This window comes from Falco naumanni, chromosome 13 (assembly GCF_017639655.2).
Source record: "Falco naumanni isolate bFalNau1 chromosome 13, bFalNau1.pat, whole genome shotgun sequence".
Lineage (NCBI taxonomy): Eukaryota > Metazoa > Chordata > Aves > Falconiformes > Falconidae > Falco > Falco naumanni.
In genome coordinates, this window is record NC_054066.1 from 5,575,038 (window position 1) to 5,600,376 (window position 25,339).

Here is a 25,339-nt window from a genome sequence, read left to right on the forward strand (position 1 = left end):
GAGAGGGCCTGTAATAGGAAAAGGAAATTACAAGTTTCCTTGAAACTTGATTTCTGTTGCCTCCTGTCTCCACCCCTACCTCGCTGCTGGTAACTGAGGGCACAGCACTGCTAGTTCTTGCCATTTTTTCACAAGCCTTGTGATTTTTTGCATCTTCATAAAACTACTGATCCTGAAAGTTTTTGTTTTTCAGTATTCTTGTAGTCTTTCAGACTGCAACATGAATCCAAAAGGTACAAAGAGCAGGAAGGCGAATAAAACCATCTCTTTATGAACTGCTATTAAAATGTCAGAATTCTTAATAGACTCATAGTTAGGAGAGGGAAAGGAGCCAAGCTGTCGTTCTGCTATTTCATGTTTGTCAGCGAGGGACGATCTGGCTGACGCTTGCCCCAGGTCTGCAGATGTGGCTGGGGAACCACCACAGGAGAGACAAGAGGCTGCTTTCTGTCTCTGACATGTAGATTTAAGGATTTTTATTTGGAAGTTTATGTGGACAACTTTTTTCCAACTCAGCAAGTTATTTTTCTCAAGAAAAAAAATACAAGTTTTGCTACTAACATCATGGGAGAAAATCAGCAACGAGCTCCTGAGGGCTACTTGTTTTTAGGATGATTCCCAGTAGGAAGAATTGGTCAGCTTCAGCAGCCACTATCATTGGTTTTGGCAACAAGTGAAGATACAGAATCGCAGCTCCTCAAGGAGAAAGGGACACACCCCCCATTCATCCACCTTCCCTGTCCCTGTAGACCAGCCAGTACTGCCAGCCAAGTCAAAGGTGGTAACTGTTCTTCACAAAACTTTTTGACATCAAATACTCTTTTTAAAGGGCATTTCTTCGTCCCCTCTGAAAAGGAGAGTGGGATGGGACAGCCTGGGACAGCATGGAAGCGTGAGAAGTGCTGCACCCTGCAGAACAATAGGAACATAAAGAGGGAAGGGGACCAATTTAAAAACCAGTTGAAAATTGATGGATTGTGGGAAAATAAGGGTGAGAAAATGGTGGGGATTGGCTCCCGCAGAGGTGAGTTTCAAGGCATGGAGCAGATTCCAGGTGACAGGATTTTGTGCCATCTGGTTGAAGGGCATGCATCTGCCCCACGGGCTGCATCTCCTCTGCTCAGCCTGCATGGTTGCAGCAGGCTTACCAGTGCGATCCGCAGGCACTGCCGTACTGCTGAGCACTCTGGCATTAATGTGGTGAAATTAGGAACCCATGGGTTTTTTCTCAGCCCAGCATGCGAGAAATACTATTTTTAATACTGTATTAAGGCAAAAGGAGACGTTACAGAGAGGGAAGGAGAATGGAAGGAGTCACTGTTCTCTGCTTGGACAGATTTGTTTTGCACAGTGTTTTCTGTCTTGATTTAATGGTGAGTTGGCTCTTTCTAGCAACTAGGCAGGGGAGGAGGGATGGGAGTATGTTCCCAGCCTTTGGCCAAGTGTGTCCCAGGCGTGACCTCTTCACTGTTTATTTTTCTTTCTCTACAACTGACCCAGATGCTGGACTCTCCTGGCCTGTTGAACATTTTCCCCTTCTGGTACAGCATGTGATGGTCCCGGGAATCAAGGCTGGGAACAGTACCTGGAACTGTTTTTCTCTTCAGAACACTGTTGTGTGCGTCTGCGTTCCAGGAAACCGAAACCCGTGAGAAAACTCCTGGGCGAGCACTGCCACCCAGCGGGGATGGAGGCGGGGATGCGAGCAGCCGGGGGGCCGGGTCCCGCTCCTGTACGGCTGCAGCGAGGGGAAAAAGCCCTTCAGGCAGAGCAGTGAACCACCCCGGCATACAACAGAGAAACGAGGGTTTGGTCTGCGTTATTAGAAAACAGCTACAGTGACTATCCAGTGGAATCAGATTAGCGTTTATTTATATTTGCAGCCTCTGCAGTCTCTTTCTTAAAAATGACAGCAAGGTTTGCAAACAGAGATGGATATTTTTTTGGTCACGCTGAACTGAAAACCTTCAAAGTGTCTTCAAGCAAACAAACAAAAAAAAAACATTTTTAACTTAATGTAACGTGCCAACCACAGGGGAAAAAGCACAGCTTTGGAGGAAATGGTGTTTTGTTTCACCAGTTACAAATCTTTCATTCCAAAAAGCATTTTCTCTTTTTCACTAGTAGGTGCTGCAAATCAAACTTAATAAATAGTTGAACAAACTTCAGGACCAGGCTGAGCCAGTTCAAGCACGTTTCAGGGCAGATATAGCTGGGAAGCAAATTTCCAACCTACACTTCCCATTTCTTTGCCTGATTGGAGGTATTGTGTTGGCAGGAGTAAACTACAGCTGGTCCCTTTGTTTTTCTGTGAAGGGAAGGAATTAAGATAATTTAAGGATATACTGTACAGAGGAAATGCAGGGGCTGAGCATATATACAGATACTCCCCAGAGGACCCCAGCAGTGGTATTTCCATCCATTGCTACCTGCAGCTAGAAAACTGCCACACGGGCACTGGAGGTACTGGGCTTCTTTGCAGTTCTCCTACAGTCAGACAGAAACTGCCCCGGGCACAATCCTACGGATGTGCGTGTAAGACTTCCTGAGGGTAACGCTCCCGTGATGAGACACCCCCCGAGGCAGGACACACTCTTCTGTCAGCTTCTGAGTTTCAGGGTCCCAGCACAGCACTGTTGCAATGACTTCGTTCTTTTCATCTCGGCCCCCAGTGATAAACAGCTTGTTGTTGCAAGGAGAAATCCCACAACTGGCTCTCTCATGGGTGAACTGAGTCACCAGGCACCATGTGTCTTCTTGGGGGCTGTAGCAGTAGAGTGCTTTCATTGCCCCACCTGGAGAGGAAACATATCAGTTTGCACTTGCCATTCCCGTAAGAGATTTTAATTAAAGCACCCGCTTCAACAAGGCTCCATTCCTGACATTTGTAAGAATGATTTATGCCCCAAAGCTAAGGTCACAGGATACTTTATTGTTTTGAAAGCCAGATCTGCAGAAGGCCACTTATTGTTCATAAGGCTGTGGAATTCAAGGCCAGAACAAACTTCTCTGCTCATGCAGTTGTGACCACAGTGCACCCAGAAACAGACCTTTCCCATACCTGCTCCCTCAGCTAAGGACACAACTTCAGAAAAATACAATAATGTTTGGAACAGCTTAGATGATGAAGGACTAGGTGTGGTAAGATGTCACTATTAGAAATGGGTACACATTTTTTTCACTGACTTGTCTGACTTCAGTGTCCATCTGCCCATCAAACCTCCTTCTGCCTGGAGCTGGCTGTTTTCAAAAGCCTCTTCCTTCCTCATTTAGGGGTTTGTCAGACTGAACTAGTAATCTTCTTATGGGTATGCTAAACAGAGAGGGACCTTCAGTTTCTCCATGTTTCCCAAATCTGCATTCATACTTGAAACATTTTGTGCGCCTTTTCCAGTTTGGCAGGGTCCTTTTCTCTTGAAAAATGGTCAATAACCCAATACTTAAGAAAGGCTATGGAAATATATTCCCTCCTGAAAGTACCAACAGCTAAATGGTTCTTATTCTGAGATTTGCAGGGACTGGACCTGTCTTCTATAGCAGCTGTGTAGAATAGGGCTGGGGAAACACCAAAGCTGTGGTCTTATTGTGAGGTGCAACAATGCCTGGGATCCTACCTGCTGGCAAAGTGAGCGTTTGTCTGTTGTAGTTACAATAAATGCTGGTTTGGACAATACTAGCCCAGTACTTGAGGGATGACTGAGTCATTGTGAAGTGACTTAAACAAGTTTTATTTCCCAGTTGGAGCAGACTGAAAACATACATGTTGTTAGTTATAGTGATTCATCTGGCGGTTGGTAATTCATTGGTCTGGGTAATTTAATTGCTTTGGATGGAGTAACCAAATGTTCTTTTATCTTTTAAACTTCAGGTGGGGCTAATTTCTATCTGATTGAACTAGATTTGTTTCTCAGATAGGTAAACAACAGGTTTAGTGGTGGATGTTCCTGTCTGAAAGATGCTGAATGAATGTAACTGGAGTATCACGGCAATTTTTATCAAGAGTTGTATCAGCTAGCCCGTAAGTCATGCCTTCTCTTTCTGTCTGTTGTCCTGTACAAAAAGGGTGAGGTCAATCCCTGTGCTGAGGAGAAGCATGAGGTGTTCATGTACACACAAGGTGCACACATATACATATATATATGTGTGTGTGTGCACACACATGCAAATTATAAATCTTCCTTCAGAACACTATTTATTATTTGGTGATACTCTGGCTCTCTGCCAGCCCTCAGAACCATATTGATCATGCTGCAAGTGAGAAACTTTCTGCACCAAAGCTGAGAGAGGGAAGGGGAACTTTTCAGAGCTCCTGTTTTGGAAACAAATGTTCCTCGTTCCTCTTTCCTTCTTTTGGTTTTTCCAGCACTGTCTAGAAATGTGTGCAGGCTCTCTCCTCCCTCTACAGTTCAGCTCACCACCATTAAACTCTTGCTCTTCCATCTTTGCTTCCAGTTCTGGCAACTGACTGAATTAAACCCAAGCATGATCTAGTGAAGAGGTCTTCGTGTATCAGTGGCTCTGCTCCCATGATCTCCTCCTAGGACCCATATCCCTACATAAATCCCGTTTGCAGTGGGCTGTGTAATGCCCCTGGAGAGAAGAGGGGACATGATATAGCCATGAGATCGTGCCCTTGCCACTATGAACCCACTTTTGGATGGCTTTAAGTTATTTTTGGGCTAGGTCCTGCTTTTCAAGATACCTACCACACTAACAGGGAGTTTGACCTGGTGACTCTTCACTACTGTTCGTGAATGTGCTGGATCCCCATCCCTCGCTAAGCTCAATGGGAAGAGCCATCTGACCATTTGATTGTACTTCATGGAGTTTGTGGGTGAAACTAACACACAAAAACAAGCCCTGCCGTGTCTATACAAGAAGGAGCAGTAACACTTTGCTTACCCACAACGTAAATGTGATCACGGAAACTCGCAGCATTGATGCATTTGGCTTCTACTGGCATGGCAGCTTTCAGGCTCCACGCGTTGGTCGCAGGGTCGTAGCACTGAGTCTTGTCTGTCGCCAGCTTCCCGTTGGGGCCTCCCCCGATCACGTAGAGCTTCTTCTTGTAGCTCGCTGCTGCAAAGGAGCTCACATTGACCATGAGGGGAGCAGCCTGTGTGACAGCAGAAAATCGTTAGTAACCATCTGAAGTAGTCAGACTGATGTCTATGGGACAGGAGCCTGCTGAATTTTAAGTCATGTATCCCTTTTAAGATGATCAGTAGGGTTCGGAAAATGACATTTCTAGGGATAAGGGTGAAATACATTTCAGATTTTTCTTAAGACTGTAAAACCCTGAATAAGTATGTGCTATGTGCAAATGCTGTTCTTAAAATTATGTTATCAATAATTCAAAAGCTAGGAAACGTCAGAGGTGACCAAAATCTCCTTTACATAGTTATGTACATTGAAAAAACACAAGAAACTTGTTCATACTGACCTTTCTACTTGAAGCTGTGATTGTTAGATTCTCCACATCACTTTGTATCATCTAAAACCTATAGAGTTTCTATCTGCCATTATGATGCCTAATCTCATTACTTTCATGGATTAATTGGCTGCCTAATACTCTCCTCTCATTGCTTGAAGTACACTTAGTAGAACTGGGTTTTTTTCCATCCTGTTTACCTAGAAACTTGTACTTTCAACTTAAATATATAACCCATACTATATATGGTGTATATGGCACAGGTTGATATAGACATTGTATATATACATTGTGTATCAGAGCAGTAGTTTTCAGCCTGTGCTCTGGTTCATGTATACTATGTATATATGTTCATGTATACTATGCTCTTACTTACCAATTACTCACCAATGGACTACTAGCTTTAAAAGCCAACTAAGAAAATGAAATTTAGGCATTAGATATCTCACAGGCAATGATTGGCAGGCCATCCTGTGATATTTACTTTCTGAACAGTATGCATTTCTATAGAAAAAACATTTAGGGTTTTTACAGACCAGAAATACTTAAATGAATTGTACTAGAGCCTGTCATGTTCATTTTTATGATTCAAAGCCCTAACATTTTCTGATTAAAATGTTCTAAATGAGTAAAGTGTTACATGATGCAGCATCTTACCTCTGACCAGCAGTTATGAAAGGGATCATATGCTTCCATGCTGTTGATCCTCTGCATGCCATCAAACCCACCAATGACATAAACTTTGCCACCCAACACAGCCATTTTATGCCTCCATCGCCCAATATTTAGATACTCAATTTGTATCCATTTGTTGATGGAGGCGTTGTATTTCCAGACATCATGCTTTGTTTCTTTGCCACCTGTGGTGTACATGACACATGTAAATATGATAGCGTAGCTTGTATTTACTCAAAATCTCCAATATGTTTAAATTTTAAAATGTTTTCTCACAATAGAAAATAAATTACTGTTAGCTTCTCAATTACCTACACCAATGGCCTGGCCCTGTTATACCAGAAGAAAATTTCTGCATTTCATTTACTTAATAATGAAGGAAAGTCTGAACAATTTCTACAACCAGATATTTGGTAAAGATAAATCACTGTTCCTCACTTTACCAGACCACAACCACTTTCATTTTAATACTGAGTGAATCACCAGCCACACATAGCATGGTGATATGCAGGTGACTTTTGTGCGCCACCAGGGCTTTGCAGAATGCTTCCAAGTGACAAACAAACACGATTTCATTAAGATAGCGGAGGATGCCGCAGCTGGTAGCACCAAATCCCAGCAAAGATAGGCCTGGGGAACTGCCAGTTTGTGCAGGGTAGATCCAGTCAGCTAGCCTAGTACTTTACACAAAACAAAAGACCTGACTCTGAACTCCTATCAACAGTAGCCCTTCATGGCATGTTAGAAGCTTTACTATTCAACCTTGGGACCTATGGCTGGGATCTCATTTTTGTGCCTTTTCTTCTGGTCTCTTTCTCTACTGATTTGGATTTGCTTCATGTTTATAGATTGAAGATCAGAACTGGACCCTGCAGGCTTGCAAGTGAATCTTTACTCATCCTAAAGCAGAAAGTAGTCTTTTAAACAAGCACTTTTGTTTGCCTGTAATTTTTGGTGCAACTGCAATATAAATGGATCTAGTTAAGCCTGAAACCACGTTTACAGACTGAGTAGCTTATTCCATCATCTGCAACCTGATTAAACATTTGCTTCAGTGGTGAATATACTGAAAAGAGAATTCATATTCCATTGAGAAAGTGTCTGCCTTCATTGGTATTCTGTGCTGCAGCCAGATCACTGCAAACTGATGGAGCTCATCTCTGGGCCAAATAGCAGATTGAATAGGAGATAATTAGCATGCTAGAAAGAGTCGTTTGTAATGCTTTTGTCTCAGTATTTTTCACATGTATGTGTTGAATTTTATTTGCACTCAAATAGCTGAAGTGGCTGAAGGGCCTGAATGCAGCATTCATGGCTACAATGGGGCTGAGAGACTGCAGGTGTTGCCCTTACCCTCCCTTAACATTTCTCTTTTACATGAGCTTGTTCTTGCCTGCACAGGCTGAAACTCTGGTAGGAGCCTGAGCTGGACTGGGTGGGTAAATTTGTGGCACATCAGGGGCAGGGAGAGATTTTTGAAAGAACTGGAGGTTTATTGTGTTTCTGTTCTTTCTCCAGACCGCAGTTCTTTCTAATTTGAGGAGAAAAAATGAACTAAATTAGTAAAAGTAACAGAACAGTGAGTGCTAATTCATGTAATTTTTAGTTACATTACAAATGTAGTGTTTCACTCCATCAAGTCAAAGCATTTAAACTGTTTGGGGAAATGGTAATCTAAAAGTGGTCATAGTCTTGTGCAAAGAACTTTCCTACTGTTCAGATGCTAAAAGAGTGGGGAAGACTCCAAACTGCACCAAGACACTGAGTGAAATGAGCACGTTGGAGGTAGGAAAGATGTAAGTCAAGTTCAAAAAGAACCAAGTCGCAGGAGCTAAAAGAAAGAAAAGAAGTAGAAGGACACACAGCAGGTGGCAGATGTTTAATCAGGATTGAGGCACTAATAACTTGGTTTAGCTGGAAAGAAACTACTAATTACTTTGGTCCACTCGGCCTTTTATTTGGGTGGGAAGGGTTAAAAGGAGGTAGGAGAAAGGCTAAGAGGGAATGGAGAGAGGAAGTCAAAGATACGAAATTAAGCAGAGAAGGAAGAAATAGGACCTGTGAGAACAGCAGCAAGAGGAAAGCCAGCTTAGAAACACCATAGCAGGTCTGGAGGCAGCCTGGATAGAGCATAAAAGAAAAGCAGAGAAGAGATGCTGGATAAGATGTCAGGAATAAAAGGAAGCAAAAAGACCTTGGGAAAGAGGAAAGGGTAAGAAATTAAAGGCAAATGGAAAAGAGACCTCTCAACTCAAGGGTGTGAAGGTGTGAGGGGTGTTCCCTAGTTGGGATGTTTGACTTAGGTTCCCCTCTGCAGCTAACTTTTAACACAGAGTCTGTTGCCAGAGTAAAAAGAAACTCCCTGTGGTGGACTGAAAGGAGAAACCTCCTTTATTTGTAACTAGGGAAGGAATAATCTAATTCTTATCCCAGGATAAGAATTTAATAAACTTTAAGTTGGAACGAGGTAATAAAAATATGTGGCTTCCCAAAGGAAAGAATGCAATGGCAGATATTTGAATAAAAGCAATGGACTGCTATTCATACTGGAGCAAAGCATTCATGCTTTGGCCCTCCCTCCTCCTTTCTACTCTCCTGTTTTAAGTGAGCATAGCATTTGGTGGATGATTTTGTAGGAAAAAGTATCCTATCCATGGAGGCACTGCTCTGTATCGTGGTCTGTAACGTGACAGCAATTAAAAGCTTGCTGTCACTTTTCCTCTGGAAAGCAGAACAAGACCATCAAAATTGGTTTTGACAGGCCATCAAAACTAGCTGTCAAAGTGACCAGCAAGCTTGAGTGTATCCTTTCTGTTGTCAAAGTGAAAACTATAGCTCCAAGATCAACCCCCTACATGGAGCTCAGCTGTGTTTGCATGGGAAGTTAAGTGTGCCTCCTGAAGCTCTCAGGATGAGGATCTGCAAATGGGATGCTCAGACCCATGCTGTGCGTCTGGACCGTTGGGTTTCATCTGGCTGTGACAGTTATTATTGCCGTTAGCAAGTGGGCACTTCTAGAGTCCTGTCTGATGGCTGTTGAAGTGCTCCTGAAAGTGTGGTTTTCAGGTACCAGCCAAACAGTGGTGACAGTTCCCTGCAGGTTCTTGACTGATTCTTGCAGAATTAATCAGATTCTGGCAGGGTTTGGCTTATGCATGTGGAGCTGCAAATGGAGGTGTTACAAGAAGATGCTGGAGCAATTGTTCTTCATTTTAGGTTTGGTAAATGGTTCTCAGGGGCCCTTCCGTGACCATGCTCACTGAGAGTGCTGCACACAAGTAGCCATGCATATAGATCAATGTTGTTTGAAAATTAATCCTGTCCTAAAACCAGGGCTAGGCAGTAACCTCACATGTCCAGCGCTTCCCTGGAGCCTGTTCAAAGCCGAAGCATTAGGAATACCTGTACTGCTTCATTCTCCTAAAGCTGCCTCAAGCATGCTCTCAATAAAAGCTGGAAATAATTGTGAGAACCCTCTGCTCCCCTCTTCCACTCCCAATGTCTTGTTCCTTACCCGATATGTAGACTTCATTTTTTAGGGTAATGCATGCAAACTCCACCCATTTTTTATTCTCATTCTCCGTCTCCTGCTCTGTGATTGGTAATTTTGCTACTTCCAGGCGGCTTCGCCTCAAAGGGTCCAGACAAGTCACTTCTGCTACAAACTTCTCATCTTTCGTACAGCCCCCTATGATCATAAACACCTCAGACTGGAACTCGTGCATCCTGGGCTTGGTTCTTTCTGTAATAATCTAAATGCAAGCAAGACAGAGTGAGTACACAGGGCACTTACACCTACAATTACAGAAAGATCTGGCAACCTTTTTTCTGATTACCTGTTTTGCAATCAGCTGAAACAATTATCAAATGCTTTCTAAGTTGAAAGCCTGGAAAGCATCCTAGAGGCATTCAGCGGAGGTTGCTGTATCCTTCTTTCAGCAGGATTTCTCCAACACTGGACTTAGTTGCTTTTGCCTAGCCACTAGGATCTTTTCAGATCCTCTCGGGAATTCCCAGGGTGGCACCAAGAGCTGTGAAGGTGAGCACTAGTGACAAGGCTGGGTGCATGTGAGGCAGCTCGAAAGGACAGGTTTTATTTGGGCTGACAGAATGGGAACAAGGTAGGAGGGCCCCAAGGTTTAGTGTACGCCCTGGGGAGCTTGGAGAGCGCAAGGCTGCAGTTAGCAGAAAGTGCTCTCATCATTTGTCCTGAAGAGATATGTTAAAGTGTCAAAGCCATAACAGTTCTCAGCTGAGGGGTTTTTTAAATTTGTTTCTTTGTTTATAAGCCTTAATTTTAAGCCAAAATTAGAAGATTTACTTAAAGCCAGCACCAGGCTCTGAAATGTGGCTAACTCTAATTTACTGCCTCTTGGCTCAATTTATTGACCAGGTCTTTGTTTCAGGGACACTGGAAAAAGCCGCTTTCCGGGTAGATGTTCACCAGGAGCAAAGAATGCAGGGGTTGCTTGGAAACTTGTGTTCTGCTTGGAGGAAATACTTGCAAGGAAGGGGAAATGAGTGCATTAGTGTCCAAGGTATGCTGGCTGTGTGCTGAAGGACAGAAGGAATAATGTTCTTTATCCTCCCCCACCCCCCAGTTTTTCATACTGGAAGAAATGCAGTGTAAAAGGCGTGGGGGGCACATAAAGTTGTTCCTCTGCTTATGCTGTAACTTAGGGCATTTGCCAGTTTGCAGATCCTCAAAGCCTGCTAGGAGGGATCTGCTCTGAACTCTGAAGTACTGCAACTACTCCTCTGAAGTAACGGTGGTTGTTACCTTATGCATGCCCCAGAAAGGCAGTTCGTGGAGCCACAGGTTAAATGCTGTGACAATAGGCAGCTTGCTCAGTTTTACTTCTCTTTCTACTTTTAATATGTTTCTATAAATTGGCATAATTTATCTATATTAAAAAATATTCCTAACGCAGACATAAATCTTATATTTTCCTTATGTTTAGGAAAGTATCAGGCAAGTTTTTTTTAAAACATCTGTCCCAGAATTCACCGGCTTTCAGAATTTTGTTTTTAACCTGTCCGTCACCACCGCCAGGCATCAGCCCCGGGGAGGGTAGCTGGCAGGGCTGCCTCTGTCGGCTGCCCCTTTGAAGATGAGTGTAATGAGTGTTCAGCCCTGAGCAACACTCCCTTTATCTACCCGCGTGGAGCTGACAGCTCTGCTGAGTGGGGCAAGGCTTCCTCGAGGAGTTCCCACCCGACTGGCCGGCACTGCCCTGGGTCGGCGTGAACTGTCTTACACAGTCACTGGCACAAAAAGCCTTTGGCCTCTACCCCCCAGCCAGTGACACATCTGCTGTTAGCGATGGATCCACAACATGCCCCTGAGCCTCCTGCCTTCCTCTGACCCTCTGAGGAGGCACACACGTTTCCTCACATGCTCACATTCCTTTGCTCCTGTTGTGAAATCTGACCTCTGGTTGCTCTCCCCTCTACCCCATATTTTGAGCCAGGAGATGTGACTGATACCTAACTTTCCAAAGAGGATGGGCAGTTGAGGAACTGGAGATCCAACACAGCCTACCTTGAGCAGGCAGGACAGGACTCAACTGGATGTCAGGATGAACCTGTCTCGTTGGGTGCAGGGACCTCTGCAAATGAGGAAGATAGGCAGACCTCTCCTCTGGGAAGAGACTGTCTTCACAGGAGGTTCTCGCTTTCTGAGACATTTCCCCCCATAAGTAACAGATGGAGATGTTACATATTCAGATTTGTAAGTCATTACAGATTGTGGCACAGTTTAGTGGGAAAATTATTCTTCCTTTCTTAGGCTTCGAATAATAGCTAAGAGGGTGAGGCATCAGGAGTAACACCGTTTGCCTTTTTACTAGTTAAGTAACGTGGGATCTTTGTTTAGCTGTGCAAGCATGTGTGTGAATGGTTGAGCTTGGGTGTTCATAAATAGGAAGCTGTACACTTTGTTTTAAAACAACCTACCAAAGCTTCTAAACTCCCTAAATCAGCAGGATAACTGGTGAGGCCCACCTTGACTTTTCAGTAGCACCAGTCAGTGCAAGTTCAGCGTGAGTACCTTTTTCTCCCTCATGGTACTGCTCCTTCCGATCGCATTTTTGAGCAGAAGCATGAGACATTTAGAAAAAGCAGTAAGTACCTTCCTTTTTTACTAACCTCATTGCCCGACAGATGGTACATTCTTGCTTCCTGGAGCAAAGGAAAGACATCTGGACACTGTCTAATGAGTTGATCGGCTTCAACAGTCTCTACAAAATACCAGGGGTCCAAGAGGGGCAGCCGGACATTCTCCAGCACGTACGGCAGGAGAGGAAACCTTTCCGACTCCTTGTAACGAACCCAGTTCATTACAGTTTCGAACACCTGTGCCTCTTCCGTGACGTAGAGGTCATCGCTCTTCAGCGTGCTGCAGAGAATGTCGGCCGGCAGCTCCAGGAACTCCTCATGGTTCAGCACCTGGGTGAAGTTCTGAATAATGTAGTCCTGCACTTGTTGTTTCAGGCTGTGCAGGGAGTGTGCATCAGCCAGCCTCAGGATGCCCACGCAGTTCTCTGGCTGGAGGGCTTCTGTGAGGAAACTGGCACAAGCATCTACCATGCGAAGGAACTGTGGGCAGAAAAGCACATATAAGCACAGAGCAGTTACTTGTATGACTGTATCACGGAAGAACTATCGAGGTTTGGGGCTGAGTCCCAACCAGCCACGCGCAGTACAGCAAAGAGCTGGGGGAGACAAGAAATCAGTCATATGAGGACAGGTATCTCCCAGAATCTGCAGTCTGAAATGAAAATTTCCTCCTCAGACTGCTTTTTCCTCCCTCTGCAACCATATTGCTTCTTTTCCCTCTTGCAGGACACGGAAGACCTGTGAACAGCCATGGATTTTATTTGTTTCACAAAAGTGAAGGGTTTTCTACCATTCCACTTCCCTCCATGAGATCTCAAAGCGCTAGCAGCCATGGAGTTACAAAGCACTGGTGAGGTCCCCAGGCTTCATATGTGCTTACCCTGCTTCATCTTGTATGTCAGCTCAGATCAACTAGAAGAGAGTGGTTTTGCAGCCCAGGTGACTTCACTTTCTGCATTTATGCTCCCACCATCCAAACTCTGAACATATCTGAGGCCTTGCAGGGGTGGTGGAAAATGAGTGCTGAGGTCTGGGATGCTTGGGACAACATGTGCCCCCCTGCCCCCACCGAGTGCTGGGGCATGTTGTCCTGTACTGGGGCACGTGGCAGGAAGAGACTGACCATCAGCAAATCTTCGAGTTGCCTGACAGCCAGGGTTGCCTGGCAAGCGTATGTTGTGAGGGAGGCCTTCAGAGGTTTTAGTGACCTTGTCGTCACCATTGGTTGAAAAATACATAGATCTGTATTTCACATGCAGAGCCTGCTTAATCAAAGAACTTTCCACGTTTGCATTCAATAGGGCATCACAACTACTCTCATTCATTTCCTTTGCACAGTAGCCCCACCTGAGGGTCCCAGATGTGCAGATCCTGGATCACAGACATCTGCAGGGCATTTGCCATGAACTATGATGTGAGCTGGGTTGCTGGTGATTATTCAGCAACTGGGATACCAGTTTTGGGTAGAACTGATAAGTTACAGTGCTTCATGCTGGGCTTTCCATTGCCTCCGTGGTTTCAGATACAGATTTCATGTTGGTTTTGCCACTGAGCTGTGCAAACAGCAACATATAGAAGGTGGGTCAGAACTGGTGCTGTGCATTTCTTTCTGTGCTTTTGGGGTCTTTTTTCCATCCAGTGTCAGCAAGTAAACCATTTTAACTCATTCTGTCCCACTGGGGAAAGTTGCAGAACAGTAATTTAGGGGCAAAGGGGAAGCGAAACATTTTTAAACACTGTAGTATGTAGATTTGTTTCAGTAATTAGGCTAGAATCTTCCAGACGCGGCAGTGTCGTGTTGACACATTTAGACTGTTTACCAGAGCTGAGTGATTGCAGACACTGCGTACAGACTACCTGGTTCCTGTTTTACATTTAGATGTGGTCAAGTGTTTAGAGAAATGCAACTGACTGATGAACGAGGGTATGCGAGGTCTCAGAACATGCTGCTGCCGTAGTGATATAAATTTGTCAGTGGCACACTGTGGCACTGCGGCAGAGCTCAGCGGCTCATCGGTGCCTGCCATGCTCGTGTTGCCTGTTCTCTGGGCTAGCACAAGGCTAACGTTTTGAACTCAGCAGTGCATTGCCCCGAGGATCTGAAAGGACTTTGCCAGCACCAGGTAGTCCTCAGACCTGCCTCAGCATTAGCCCTTTGAAAGCTGGCAGTAAAGAGATATAAAAAAATCAAATCTGGGATTTGCTGAGGCCACTCATCAAGTCATCCCCAACTCTGGAAACAGACCCCAAAACAATGTTCTCACCAGCCTACGGCCCAACCACTGTAGAGGGCTCTAATTATTTATACATGGCTTGTTAAGAGCAATACTCACAAGATGACACCAGAGAGTTTTCTTCCAGGCGGTGCATGCTGGTCTAACGGCCACGCAGGCACCACTAATCACGCTGGGTAACTGTGTTTGTGCCAGATAAATGAGGAACTGTGAGGTGTGGGCGTGAGAAATGGTCCCCACCAGGGGCTTAACCAGAGAGGTCGGGCTGCTTGGGAGCATACCAAGGCAGGACTTTCCCTCGCTGCTGCTCCTTGTCCCCGTGCTGCGCTGCCTCCCCAGCACTCCCTTCATTTAGAGACAAAACTCCCCAGAAAACTCCGCTGAACTTGCTGGACACGGTTCAGTCAGTCCCATGAGAGCAGGTGACTCAGGAGAGCACCCAGGAGGAAGACAACCGTGAACCCCCTGAACCTCTGCTTCATCTGCTCCTATTGTTCTTGCAGAGCTCTGAATTTTCTTCTTTCCTTTCTGCAAGTACCCCTCCTAATGCCACCCCAGGCATTTTAAAAGACCTGTTCCCTGGGAACAATTTCTTCAATAACTGGGTCCGTCTCCTAATACCCCTTGAATTCAGGTTCTTACCTGCTAGAGACATGCCATGTGATTATGGGCCTTCTTTCTGAATAACAAAATGTATTCACCCCATTTAAGTCCTTGCTTGTCCCAGCTTTAATTCAACTGTCTAGTGTAAGCAGTGCCAGCAGCCCTGCACCCTGCCATGACCCCCAGAAACGGAAGGGAACGGTGGTTGAAAAGGCTCTTATTCATAGTCCCTCTCTGTATGCAGCACACTTCGGGGTCAGATCCTGCACCCTGCAGCTGCACTGCCCTCGGCCACCCGCTCTGCCTGTGGCTACAGGGGCAGCACGTCCCAGCTCGGCAGGACCACCTGCGTCCCACGGGAGCCGGCTGGGCAGTGAAGGGGCACAGGCACCCTCGCACGGTGGCTCGCCAGGGAGCCAGCAGCTTTCTGAGCCTGCACACCAATGTCTGACCTGGAGCTGCCTGGAAGCTTTGTTAGCAAATCATGGAAACATAGACCCATAGAATGGTTTGGATTGGAACGGACCTTGAAGATCATCCATTCCCAGCCCCCCTGCCCTGGGCAGGGACACCCCCCACCAGCCCAGGCTGCTCCCAGCCCCGTCCAGCCCGGCCAGGGATGGGCACCCACAGCTGCTCTGGGCAGCCTGGGCCAGCACCTCGCCGTCCTCACGGGGGAGAATTTCTTCCTCATATCTAATGTCGATGTGCCCTCCTTCAGCTTCCAGCCATTCCCCCTTGCCCTGTCGCTACGTGCTGCCTGGGCTGGCACTGCGCGGTAGCTGCGGTGTAACTAGCACTGTCCTGCCACAGACACCCTGGCCGTTCACTCTTACGTGGCTACAGGATGGTTTTCAGATAATTGGTGAGGTATTTTCCTTGTAGCATCTTGCTCCTGAGAAGTGGATTCACACGGGGATGAGAGGTGCCTTGGAAGTCAGTGATGTCACCAGGCTGGTGGTGCTCCAGCCGTGTGGGGGGGCAGAGCAGCCCCGCTTAGAGCAGCCAGGGTGAGACAGCTGGGGCCACCCCCCACTGCGCCCACTGCAGCTGGCATTTCCATGGCTGTGGTCATCACAGCCCCCATTTTACCTCTGCTCAGGAGCTGCCTTCCCTCCCACCGTCGCTGCTTCCCCCACAGCAGGTGCTGTGGGCCTCTCCCAAGCTGTGCTGGGGGAGCGGGGTAATTCTGGGGGGGCAGGAGGGGTGTAGACGGGTCTGAAGGCTGCTGCTGAATTACCGCAGGGGAGGCAGAGCTCTCTGCCACGGCCCTGAGGACCAGCCGGGGTCTTGGCACTACGGAGAGGATGAGCAGCATGGGGAGCAGAGGGTGCTGGGCTGGAGCCGGGGTGGGCACCAGTCCTGCAAGCCTGGTGGCTGGGCAGCTGCCAGCCCAGACAGAAGAGATGACTGTTGAACTCATGTTGCAACTGTGCTCTAGGTGGAAAAAATTTGTCTGGGTCACTTCAGGGTGAGGCTTAGCTGTGCGGCAGCTCCCTGCTCCGAGCCCTTCACCTGCTTCCCCGAGGAAGCACAAAGCACACTGCCTTCTGCTCCCACCAAGCAGCTTCCACCTCCTCCTGCCCTCAGCTGTGGCTGCGTTTGGTCAAAACTTATTGGAAGCGACTAAGGGAAGGCAGAATCACATCAAACTTTGTCCGAAAGAGTTTCTAGAGAAAAGCGGAGTATCTATATTGGAATATCCAAAACTGTTCAAGTTCTTTCTTTTGTGGTTCTTTGTCAAGCCTGAGAGATTGAAAAAGGCACTGCCAAAAATTGTTGCGAGTCAGATAAAATACTCCTATTTGGAATTTGGTTTTCTCACACGTCATTAATTGGAAAGGAAAACATTTCTCAAACAAAAATGTTACAATAAATGGCAGAATTAATCTTTTCAGCTGTTGATGTATTGAAACATTTGACTCTTTCAACTGTTTCTGTTTGTTCTTCGGCATAAATAGCAAAGACAAGCTGGCAGAATGCTAGTAGTTACTAAATATTTTTTACACAAAACACATTTTCAGCCAAAAATCTCAACCGTGTATAATGTGAGCCTTTAAGGCCTTGTAAATCTTGATAGTATCCAGGACCGTTGCAGTAAGACTTGGGATCGCTGCTTTTAGTTGAACTTTCCTGAGTTTCTAGGGTTTTCTGGTTTACTATTCTTGCTCATGGCACCCACATGATTTTAGCGTTACTTTAACAACATTTGATAGTTTTTCTTAAAGCACCAGCTTTGGGAATCAAATTTAATCTTAATTTTAATGAAAAAATAGTGAAGAGAAATGAAAAAACCTAAGTTTATACTTTTGACAGTTTCAGGGGGGAAAAAAACACCTGAGGAATGATCCTAAGGAAAAAAGGTTCCCAAGAAAACAAAAATAACATAGAAAAGTGTCCTGAAAATGGACCAAAATAACCTTTGAGGTCGACCAGTTCACAGTATTGGTCTGCTGAAAATGCCAGTAAGTTCCAGCACTCTGGCCTCAGGTGACATTAAAGCTACACCACCTTTCCTGAGTTACCTTGGGGAGCACTTTTTGATAACTTTCCCTTCTCTCCCCACAGCAAGTACCAGCTCCCATTACCCCAAAGGCCACAGGTTCATTTCAGAGCAAAACTTCCCAGGTAAGATTCAAGAATCTGACATTCGTAATGAACCACAATGATAATGAAGTCAGGTGTTTCTTGCCTTCCTTAATGAGAAGACTGGACACACATACACACATTGGCACTTTGGCAGGTTATGCTGGTTGCAATTTGTTAGCAATTTGCAGTTTGGTGCCAGGGACTATAATTTGGTAGACCTCACAGATGATTTACAGGACACGTGAATACCTCATGGACCAAAGGCTGAGTAACACTGCTCAAGTCTGATGTCCCACATGTCCCAGGTCATGACTAAAACCCTTTACATCAAGAGTCCTACAAAGGACGATGCTAACTTTGGCTGCTGAGCCTCCATCTCAAGGCAATGGAGAGGGAGAGACAAAGTTAGCTTCCTGGCCACACCAGCCGCTGCCCACTAACTCTTTTGGGCTGGAGGGTGACCTTCGCAGGCTGGCCTGAACCCTGGGGAGCACTGTCCCAGCAATAACCCTGCTGCCTGGCAGGCACCACATGGGAGCAGCTCTTGGAAGCAGAGACCAGCTGTTTGCCTGTTTCCACAGCACCCAGCCCATGGCTGCGACTGCCATTTTTTACCACAGTGTAAGTAAATATAAAGCAAAATGCTTCCAGAACCCATGAAAGCAGAGAAGTTTGTAGCGTGTTAACGAGGGTAAGACATGGTGTTGCCAGAGCAACAAGACTGGATCAGTGCATTTGACTTATCTGTACCTGAAAGAGGCTGGCAGCTTCCAAGACTTTCTGTACATTTTGCTTTGTGATGAGCATCTTGCTGGTGTAGGTGTAGTCCAAGAGTATATTCATGGTTTCTGCATCAACTCCTTTAAGTATGATCTTCTCTTCATATTTCTCTCTTAAATCATTGCAGAACATGGCCCTGAAAAGAAAGACGTTGATCTTTTACTGCACCCCAACCAGGATGAGGCATTCTAAAGATATTTGGTTATATAGATTTCAACACAGAATACTCCGATTACTTCATAATTTATGCAATTGTAGCAAAGTAACATGGCAAATCCTTTTGTTGCTTTCATACCTCTCTACTCATGAATGTGATAAGGCATACACACATGATGGATACGCCAGAGCTGGACTCTACAGTAGACCTGGAGCTCCATGGAAGCAAAAGGCAACTGGGACCTTCTCTGGGTGGTGCTTTGTGTCTGGACTGATGCTGCTGAGCAGTTGTGATGTCTCACCTGCCGGCCTCTTACAGACTTCTACTCCTTCTGTTTCTAGTAGAGGCCCTGCTCATTAAGCCCGAATCTCCAAGCCACTGACATTCTCCTTACTTCGTCAACACAACACACGTACCTTGTAACCCTTGGCAAGGTCAATGCCCCTGCGCTTGCAGGCTGCAGAATGCTGCTTAGACTGAACCCTGAGGGCCAGACCAGATCCACGTCTGATAGCTTCACCTCTAAGCCTTCCAATGTATCTTTGACCTCATTAATACCAGGGATGGGCCAGGAGAAAATAGCTTATGGATTTTCTTCTAATTAAGAGGCTGACTTTTCCTCTGCTAAATGTTGGGAGCTCCTGGTAGGACTGTAGAGTTGGTACCTCCTGGCTGGAGAAGTACTTGAATAATCATGAGTTGAAACTACTGTTGGTGAGAAAGCGCAGAGGTTTCATGCATGTTGGTACCGTCTCTTCTTTGGTGGGTAAAACTGCATGTGAAAGGTGACTGCCACGCACACCTTTGGCACTAGTCAGACACGTCATGTGGGACATCAATCAGAAATTGCTCTAAGAGCTATTTAAATCCACTTTGCATTGTGACAGCTGCAAGGCAAACACATCCATCTCCACCTGCATTTTCAAGTTCATAGTTTTAAGTATTTCTTCCAATGCTTTTGCTTTTATTTAGAAGTTTTATCCATTCTGTCTTGTTCACTGCATTCAGAGAGTGAGATTTCACATCATTTGCAGTCTGGCTCAACAGATTAGAAGTAGGTGAGTGCACTTGTAACTATGTTGGTGAAAAACATGTGCACATCTAAAGTGTAATTAGAAGCACTCTTTACCCTGAATACCAAACCCTTCATTAGTCGTGTACAATGTTGACAGGACAGCACAACCTGGGAAGTGTCTAGAGGTCCAAAGTCTTAGGCCACGCTTTTCTTGTAAAAGCAGTGCCAGAATAAAGCTGTCTGATTCACCCATCTTACTCGTACCAAGTTGTAAACAGTTTTCATTGCAAAGCAGTTAGGCATGATGAATGGCAGATGGATGGAAGATGCCAGCTGCTTGATGCTCTAAGAGCTACCTGCTCCTTGCCTCAGCAGAGATTTTACAGCAAGAGAGAGCTGGCATTAGCTATCTTAGTGTATAAAACTGCCTTTTGGATAGAGAGACCTAATTTTGAGCAGGAAACCTGGGCAGAGAAGTTACTTGTCAGAAAACATGTTCAGCCAGAATTCTCATTTTCCCTTCACTTATCTCAGCTCGTTAGAGGTTATTTATTCACTGTCCTGCTCCATGGTCCAGTTTCTGCTGCCACTGAAATCAGAGTATTTGAAAGGCATTAAGACAAAATGCTCCTTAACTTCAGCAAGCACCAGACTGGGATGCTCCTTAGCTTCTCTCCCTTTTGGCAGTGTCAGATGCTGTATGCCTGGGGTATGCAGCAGGTGGCCGTTTGAAGTCAGCCCTCCTCAGCACCCGCCGCTCCCTGGGCATGGGGCTTCCACGCAGAGAGGGAGGTTTGTACAAAACAGCCGTTTCAGTTGCGCGGGATTGATAGGTGCCGAATGTTTCATCTGAATCAGAAATACGCCGTTGTAGGATGCAGGTGGTGTCTGCTCTTGTTCCTTTTATCTCTTAAGCTGGTGATTCTAGTCTTGTATTTAACCATCCCTGTCGGGGAGATGAGAGCTCTCACTTCTGTCCCGCTAAGCCGGAGTATTTGGCGGAGGTGGGCTAGAGATATCCAGCGTCATGCTGTTGCAAGGCTGCTCAGAAACCAGCCTCGGGATTCTGGTGGAGGCTTTGCACAGGGGTCTTGTCAAAGTGCTTTCACCTGTCTGTCTCCTAATCTGTGAAACTGCGTTAGAGTTGCCATCCACTCCCTGTCTCACAGGGTACAGATTCACGTAACATGGCTACAGCCTGCAGTAATCACACGTCTAAAGCACCGTGCTCTCCCACCAGTGCTCCTCTCTAGAAGGTGGCAGGGCTGAGCTGGACAATGCTATCCAGGAGAGCCGACTGCTGGAGTTGCCTGCCTTCTGCTCCGATGGGGAGCACCTCATTCCCACCCTATGGGCTGACCGGAGGGAACACCCTGACACCACTCAGCACTGATCAGGCTGAGCTTCTTCTCTGCTGGGGATTAAAATGTTGCTTCTGAACCTTTCTGTGCTTACCCAAAGAGGTGTGTGATTATTTTCTCTGGGGTTCTAAATCCTTCAGATGTGGCTACTAATTCTGTTGTCTGTTTCCCTGTTTCCTGTTCCTGTGTAATTCTAAACTAAGCCTTTGAACCAACATTTATTCTGAGGAATGCACATCCTAAGTGAGTGCCAATGGCCAAATTTAGATACCTAAAAATGGGTAAATTTAGAAGAAACAGGGGAAAAATCTCAATTAAATAAATGAGGGGTTGCAGTTTGTGGAGCACTTTTTAAGCACCCACCCACACTGGATTGCTTGTGCTAGGAATTACGAACCCGACTTCAAACAACCGTGCTGGAGCTTGAGGATGCTCTGGAAAATATTGCTTCAACCTCTCCCAGCCTCATTCTTCCACTACCTTTGGCAGTGCAGTAGTAAAGGATTACTGCTCCACCTTGGTCAGCTTGTATGTCTCCTCTGTTTTCTTACCTTCATCTGGGTAAATGGAGTTAATGCTTCTATGTCTGTAGATGCAGGATGCGTCAGAAGTACTAGTCTATCTACTCTGCAGCTTTGCTGAAGGAAGTCGACTTTATTTAACTGTGTTTAAGTTAGCTGCTATGGATTGCTTGCATTATGGCACCCAACATTCAGGAAGAGGGTTGTGTAATGTGCTGTTGCAGGGGAATGAAGCCCATGACTCACAGGGTCCCTTTGATTTGCTCCTCTGCACCGGTGTTAGAGGCCCTGTAATAGCATGGAAAGTACTAACAGAATAGTGTGATTTAAGAATTTCTTCTTTCTTTGGGCCCATGCAGCTTGCAGTGAATTACAGCAAGATCAAACAAGCCGCCTTGTGAGTAGCAAAACTAGTGAAGCTCAGTCCTCTGCAGGCTTGAGTGCTCCTCTCCCTCTTAACCTCAGCTTCCCCTTCCTGAGCCCTCCATTCTCTCATTATTCCTCGCACACACATTTTGCAGCCCCTCTCAGGACACTCAGCTTGCTGAGCCCTCCGTTCTCTCCCGTTATCCCTCTCAGGCAGGTTTCAGTGTCCCGCTCAGGACACTGGGCTGTGTGCTGGCTGCCTGTGCCCACCCCAGCGAGGGCAGCGCGTGCCTGGCTTGTTCTGGGCACCGTGCATGTCAGCTGGCTGGGACGCGGTGCTTGTCACCCGGCTGAGCGCCGCGGGGGCACGGTTCTGGCTCTGCCTAGCTGCAGATTTCCATCAAACTTGTGGGCACTTCAGTTTTGGGATTCCCAGCCTCTGCCAAACGTGACTGAAACTAACCCAAAGAGTTGTGACAGGAGACACTGGCAGAGAGGCAGACAGCGCTATAGAATAAATCTCCACTCCCTGGGAAGCCTGGTCAAACACGAGCACCCAGGGGGGCAGACCCTACGCACGTGCACAGTTGCCTTGGGATGAAACGACCTCCAGCCAGGTATCCCCCTTCCTTCAGAGGGACAGGCTGTAGCTCAGGGCTCAGCGAAAAACCAGCCAACAGCAGTGATCAGACAACTGTCTTGCTTGTTCTTAACTGTTGGAGTCCCTTCTGATTGCAGCACCTTTCCTCAGAGCAGAAGAGGAATTGTTTCTTGTCAAAATATCGTTATGGTAATTCTGATTTTTATTTGTGCATCTGCTCTTCTTCCTGTGCACAGTGCTGGTAAGACGTGTTTGGGCATCTCTACTTTTAGTTGCACATTTTCACATATGCAATATATATCGTCTATCTGCAAAAATAATACCTATCTCTGTATATTCACAGACCAATCTCTATTGTGAGATGGTAAAAACAGAACTGTTCTTCCAGGCACTACTAGCAAAGTTTACTAGACTCCATTAAAATTAGCTTTCTGCTTATGTCACAAGTGGTCACAGGTTCTTTTTTCTCATGTTTCCTCTGTAACTATTCAGTCATCTGACCAATTTAGCAGAAAAAAAAGAAAGAAAAAAATCCCAGCCATGCAAATGTGATTGTCTACAATGATAATGGAAAATCTGTGTTAAAACTGATACCGAGTTCCCCTGTGTTCTAAAATTTGTTCTTGCTGGACAGTAGTCTCAGACTATCTGCTGTAGTACTGAAAAGATTAAAAATTAAAGAGGACCAGAAGGAAGAGGTGAAATGGTAAAATGGCTTTCAAGGAGAACATTGCCATTGCAATTGATTTTCAATAACCCTAGGAAAGAAGGAAAATTCCTTCTCTTTGCTCCTCAATAATTTTATGCAATACGTATTGTTACCACAGAATGGTAATGGGAAAAATTACCAAGTCCCACAAACCCACTCCTTATCTCAATAAAAATACCGTGTGATCTGAATGAATATTCCTCTTTGCCTGAATCTCAAATGGACAATACAAGGGGCTACAGATACCTGGTTAAAACACCATTTTCTCATCCACTTGTCTGCCAACCATTCTCTGTTCCTTTGCATGCCTCCAGCAGACTTGCTGAGTGCTGCTATCAGAACTCCGGCAAATCCACAACTTGGCACCTGCCTTATTTGAGTCGCCAACTTTAAAAAAAGAGCTGAAAGGTGTCAGGAATTACAGACTCACTGCAAATTTGCAGAGTTTAACACCCAATTTACCCTCCTTGGAGATCTTCAGTTCAAGCCTAAGAAGCAAAGTAAGTTTATTGGTTTCGTTTCTTACGTGCCTTACCTGAAATAATTGCTTGCTGCAGCAAGGACCACTCGGTGACAGGAGAATTCCCTACTGTCCACGCACAGGATGACATCTGTAAGGGAATTTTCAAGCCGAAGGTTCTCCAGGCCATTCTGGAGCACCAAAGAGAGACCTGTATCATCAAACTTGACCTTTTCACCACTCGAGACTTCCACCAGGTCCCCCATTTTCGTCGAACACTCATTGTCCGAAGAGATCTGGGGTTCCTCAGAGCTCTTCTCCAGCGTGTCCCCCATTATTCTGGCCAGCACTGTCTCATTCTGTTGGTGCTTCAATCTAAAAAGAGCTCCTAGGCTTCAGACGAGTCACACTGCAGAAGTTGGGCGGATTTCCTGTCCAGAGGTCTCTGCTTATCTGTAGCTGTCACACACACATAACAGGAAGCCTTGCACTTTCTCATCCTGTTAACACAAACAAAGGCTGCGTTTTTTTTCAGTGAATTTCAGGCAGTATCAACGTGTTTAGAAAGGACTTAAGATGCCTCTGGATGTGAGAAGATTACAAGTGACAGGGAAGGCTTGCTTCCCACCCTACAAGCCAGTCCCTCACTGTTATCCATCTCTGCTGGCTGCAGTGATAGGTGCGCCACGGCCATCAGGTCATCCTGGCAAGAGTGGGCTGCTAAGAGGAAGAGGGTTTTATTTAAAAATGTCTTTTTCCAGGTATGTGGTTATTAATCATCAAGCTGGTTTGGCGGTTGTTTTAGTTTTTTAATCATATGCTCACCTATTCACAAAGCCCTCCAAGTGGCTGTTTCTGTCTTTCATGACGTGCTAGCTGACAGGCATTGGGTGGCTTTTCTTTAAGGCTAAATCAGTGTAACTCTCCAGCAGCACCAAAGATCTCGCAGCTGATGGTCTTCAGGCCACGCTGCTGAGCACAGTGATGTCCCGCACGGGTCCATGCAGCCAGTGCCATGCCACCAACTCAGTCTAATAGTGGAAGCTAAAGGAGAGAGCCTAGGGAGCAGTGTAGGCATGCCCACCCCCACCACCCCACTGCTGGAGGTACCCTGAGACACATGTACACCTAACTTGCAGTCCCCAAGATAAACTGGGATGGTGGTGGGACTGTGGGCTGAGCAGCCGGCAGTGGGCATGCTGCAGGGGGGTGCTGGGGCTGACCTCCCAGTGTGACAGAGCACACAGAGCACAGGGCTGAAGGTGTCACTTTCACCTAAGATGGAATTGGGTCTACTTGGTCCTCACCTAGATGAGAAGCTGACCCAAGCTCACTGAGATAAGCCACACAGCCTACTGAAAGTAACAGAGTAAACCCCCTGGCTCACTGTGGAGTTCAAAAATCACAGCCCCCCTTTTTGTCCCCCCCCCCCCTTCCCCCGAGAGGAATGCAAGGCTGACCTCTAACATGGGTAGCCAGAGTGCTAACTGACCTTGCCTTGGTGATACTTACTTCTAGGAATCCTCCTTTGGCCAATCCTCCTGTTTTTATTGTGTGTTTACTTTCCTCTTTTGTCTCCAGCTTGTACAGCTGAACTCACGATGTTAGAGGCAGCTTGGCTTAGTAGAGGGAGGTGAAAGCAGCACTGAGAGCCTGCCACATTCAGGGGGTTCTTGTATAGGGTAGGATGATCAAGAGGAAGGAAAGCAAAAAATCTCCC

At 46.1% G+C, this 25,339-nt stretch overlaps 1 protein-coding gene across 2 annotated transcripts; it reads right to left on the reverse strand.

Moving 5' to 3' along the window:
* Positions 1 to 1,850: 1,850 nt before the first annotated feature.
* On the reverse strand, positions 1,851 to 24,050 carry KLHL6 (kelch like family member 6). 2 transcript variants are annotated; one of them, XM_040613418.1, is made up of 8 exons: positions 23,850 to 23,940; positions 23,695 to 23,770; positions 18,400 to 18,565; positions 12,254 to 12,703; positions 9,621 to 9,858; positions 6,089 to 6,291; positions 4,903 to 5,116; positions 1,851 to 2,795 (listed from the first exon to the last, which is right to left on the reverse strand). In XM_040613418.1, exons 3-8 carry the CDS (start codon positions 18,559 to 18,561, stop codon positions 2,494 to 2,496), a joined length of 1,569 nt encoding a protein of 522 aa, XP_040469352.1. In that variant the 5' UTR covers positions 18,562 to 18,565; positions 23,695 to 23,770; positions 23,850 to 23,940; the 3' UTR covers positions 1,851 to 2,493. The 2 variants fall into 2 exon arrangements, with proteins under 2 accessions (XP_040469352.1, XP_040469351.1); XM_040613417.1 differs by having other exon boundaries at positions 23,695 to 24,050.
* Positions 24,051 to 25,339: the final 1,289 nt, after the last annotated feature.

What these genes read in the sequence shown, in the direction of transcription:
- KLHL6 (XM_040613417.1), bottom strand. Translation starts at nt 23,954, where the DNA reads ATGGGGGACACGCTGGAGAAGAGCTCTGAGGAACCCCAGATCTCTTCG. An exon ending in TTCATAACTGCTGGTCAGAG is followed by an intron (nt 5,117 to 6,088) that starts GTAAGATGCTGC and finishes GCTGTCACACAG; the next exon opens with GCTGCTCCCCTCATGGTCAA. An exon ending in TGATCACATTTACGTTGTGG is followed by an intron (nt 2,796 to 4,902) that starts GTAAGCAAAGTG and finishes TTTCCTCTCCAG; the next exon opens with GTGGGGCAATGAAAGCACTC.